At 37.4% G+C, this 3,264-nt stretch overlaps 1 protein-coding gene across 1 annotated transcript in view; it reads left to right on the forward strand.

Moving 5' to 3' along the window:
* Nucleotides 1-750: 750 nt before the first annotated feature.
* Men (NADP-dependent malic enzyme) overlaps nt 751-3,264 on the forward strand; it is a 17,964-nt gene continuing 15,450 nt past the window's right edge. The window contains exon 1 of the mRNA XM_011497350.1: nt 751-947. Coding sequence (XP_011495652.1) covers nt 849-947 — 99 coding nt within the window. The 5' untranslated portion in view covers nt 751-848. The remainder of the gene's footprint in view (nt 948-3,264) is intronic.

Genomic DNA, 3,264 nt, shown 5'->3' on the forward strand with positions numbered 1-3,264 from the left:
AAAAAAAAATGAAAAAAAAAATAAACATAAAAATAAATAATGATATTTTGTGCTAACGAGTAAATTTTGCCATTATCTAATATTGTATTTGCCAAGTTGTTAGTGCGCATCAAAGTATTATTTAAATAAAAAGGTCTTGAAAATTGTGCCACAACATGACATCGCCAAAACTGCAAAACTTCTTTTTTTTCGATGCAGTTTGTATTAATTATACAATCGAATACGAGACAAAACGTGCTCAATACGACAATACGAGCTGATTGAACCGAATCGAGACACGTTTTATCATTATTATTATTGCCCTTTGGGGCTTTAACGAGAAATCTACAGATGTTTGCAGGACCATTTGACATGATAATCGATTTTTTCTTCCATTCAATTCAGGCGCCCGAAGCGACCGATCATAACAAAATTCTTACCAACCTGGTTGTCCGACATTTCTTAATCGGCCAAACTAAAATTAAATAAAAACGACGACGAGGTTATTATCAGGCAGAGTGCTCGATTGAATGTAAATAAGGATGTTTGTTCTTTATCGCTAGTCAGTCACAAATTGTCGGCATTTAATCGAAAATCCCCGTGTTTCGTTTCTGCGCTCCGCGACACTTTGATCGCGCGTGTTTCACGAAGTGGCCTCACTTTCCGCGCATGCGCACTAAACGCCTCGCGGCAGCTTTTAAATCTCGACGCTCATCTCGGCCTCCTGTCATTGTGCCCGACGGCTCCTAAGTGCGCGCACCCGCGAGCAGCTGTTCTGCATCGTGTGTTCAGAGAGAGAGAGAGAGAGAGAGCCGCGTCGCGAGGGCGTTCGTTCCGTTTGATTTATTTTTCATAACCACTAGTTCACGATGATGATGGATCGTCTGGGACAGAGACCCACCAAAGACGAGTCCTCGCCCGGACTCGTGCGGGGCATCGATTATCTCCGCAACCCCCAGCTTAACAAGGTGAGAGTGCCAAAAACAAAGCCCCGGGGACGTCGATCGATCCCCTGTCGAAGTTAACTTTCTGCCCCACCCTGAAGCTTCGACGTCTTCCCTCGCTTAATATTCGCTTCTACTACTACTACTACTACTACTACGACTACTACTACTACTACTACTAATACTACTGCCATTGCTGTTGATGCTCCTACTACTACCCAACTAACGATGCTAATGCACCATCCTCGGCGCTAACTATTACTAATACTACTGCCATTGCTGTTGATGCTCCTACTACTACCCAACTAACGATGCTAATGCACCATCCTCGGCGCTCGCCATTCTATTTGTGGCTAAGGCCGAATTTCTCGTCGCAATGTCAAGTTGATACGCTCGTCTCTGCACTTGGACGCTGCTCGTGCGAGTGCAAGGTGCACTAGGAGGCAGAGCATTTTCTTTGCCACCTAACGAATGATGTTGAACAATTTACAACGATGCTACGAAAGATTCCCATCTAAAGTGCGTTGCGCCGATATTTAGATTTAGCTAGTGAAAGAAAGGGAGAGTGTCTTGGGTGCGTGCGTGAGTGAGTGAGTAAGCGCACGAGCCAGAGAGAGAGAGAGAGAGAGAGAGAGAGAGAGAGAGAGAGAGAGAGAGTAATTATAGTATTTTGTACGCATATGCGAGAAAATTACTCTAACTGCTAACACATAAATAATACGATTTTTCTCTGCCAAATAACAAATGATTCTTGCAAATAGGGAACAGCGTCGTAGCTTCCTTTTCGACAAAGTCAAACAAATATTAACGGCTTAAAGTAAAATTTTCAATCATTAATTTTAAATATTGTTTATATAACTATCATTTTTAGTTTTTCATCTAAATAATTTCACCCAAAGGAATGGAAATAATTATAATCTCATTAAATTTTTTAAAATTATAAATAGAAAAAAACCACAAAATGGCACGAGCTTAATTTTCACTCTAATTATATAAAATAAACAGTTTATAATCAATTATGCAGTATAAATTGTATTAAACATTAAAAGTTTCATCATTAAAAACATAATATATATGTCAATGGTATTTTTTAATTTACACATTAAATTATTAATGTAATTATTTTAATATCTAAAAAATGGTATATTTATCTGGTCGCATTATATTTATTGAGTAATTTGTGAAGCAATCCGTTGTGTTAAATTTAAATGAATAGCTAAACATTACTTATCATGTCTAATATCTATTATTGTTGTTGTTATTATTATTAAATTGATTTATTATAAAAAATCGAGCCATGCTTTTAAAATTGAGTGAAATAGCGAATTCAAACAAATGACTGCTAATATAATATGGTTATAGTTAATTTTGCTTGGAAAATCTCGATATTTATAGGAATATTGAAGTGCTTTGTATACATATTTATCAAGATAATTCCGTATAATAACAAAGGCAAATGTAGATTTGTATAAGAAAAAAAAAGTTTCTTTCTGTAAGTCATTTCTGACATATTTCCTAGGTATTTAAAGTGATATTATCCAAGAGCCTTAAAATTACTTTTAAATTAGAATTATTACTCACGTGTCTAACGCGAGGTTATATAAAAATTGCCAACCTCATCGTTAATGTGCCTATAACAATAATATTTCTCCAAGAATATTCTTTATTAAATATGCTTATAATGGAAAAGAAATTGACAATGTGAATTTTAATGACTTATGGATTTACCAATTAGGTTGTAATGAAGCAACGAAGCAAATTTGAAATGTATCGTGTAGCTAAAATCAAATATACAATTCCCGATTGTATGATAATAAAAATTAGAAAATACTACAAAACAACAATTACAGTGCATGTGACAATTATCCAATGTAGAAGGTAGAGGAAGTAGTATCATTAGATTGCAAACTGTCCAAGCTCACAGCGTAAAAGAATGATGAAAGTCGTCACCAGTTGGTAATGGGGGGGGGGGGGATTTTCGATGTCGCCACAAGTTCCCAAAGGAAGCCGAAGGCGATGCCGAATTCTGTTACGTCAGGCTATTTCGGAGCCTATGGAAACTTCCATACCGCAAGTGACAAAGAGGAACAGAGCGTGTGAGAGGGCGTGAAGTGAAATGGTATAGGTTGGGGGGGGGGGGGAGACAACAGTCAAACATTGGCGAAATGGTGCGGGCGCTTCTTTGTACTCATTAACTTGCAGTTATTTTGTTCGCTTGACCCACTATTTTTCGTAAGGTTCGCATTGACTTTTCATGCTTATTCGTGCGTGTACGTGACGGTCTACGACGAAGAACATTGCGTATAGAAAAGAGCAGGAATACAAAATTCATGAAACTTCC

The sequence above is a fragment of the Ceratosolen solmsi genome, unplaced genomic scaffold (assembly GCF_000503995.2).
Source record: "Ceratosolen solmsi marchali unplaced genomic scaffold, CerSol_1.0 scaffold47, whole genome shotgun sequence".
NCBI lineage: Eukaryota > Metazoa > Arthropoda > Insecta > Hymenoptera > Agaonidae > Ceratosolen > Ceratosolen solmsi.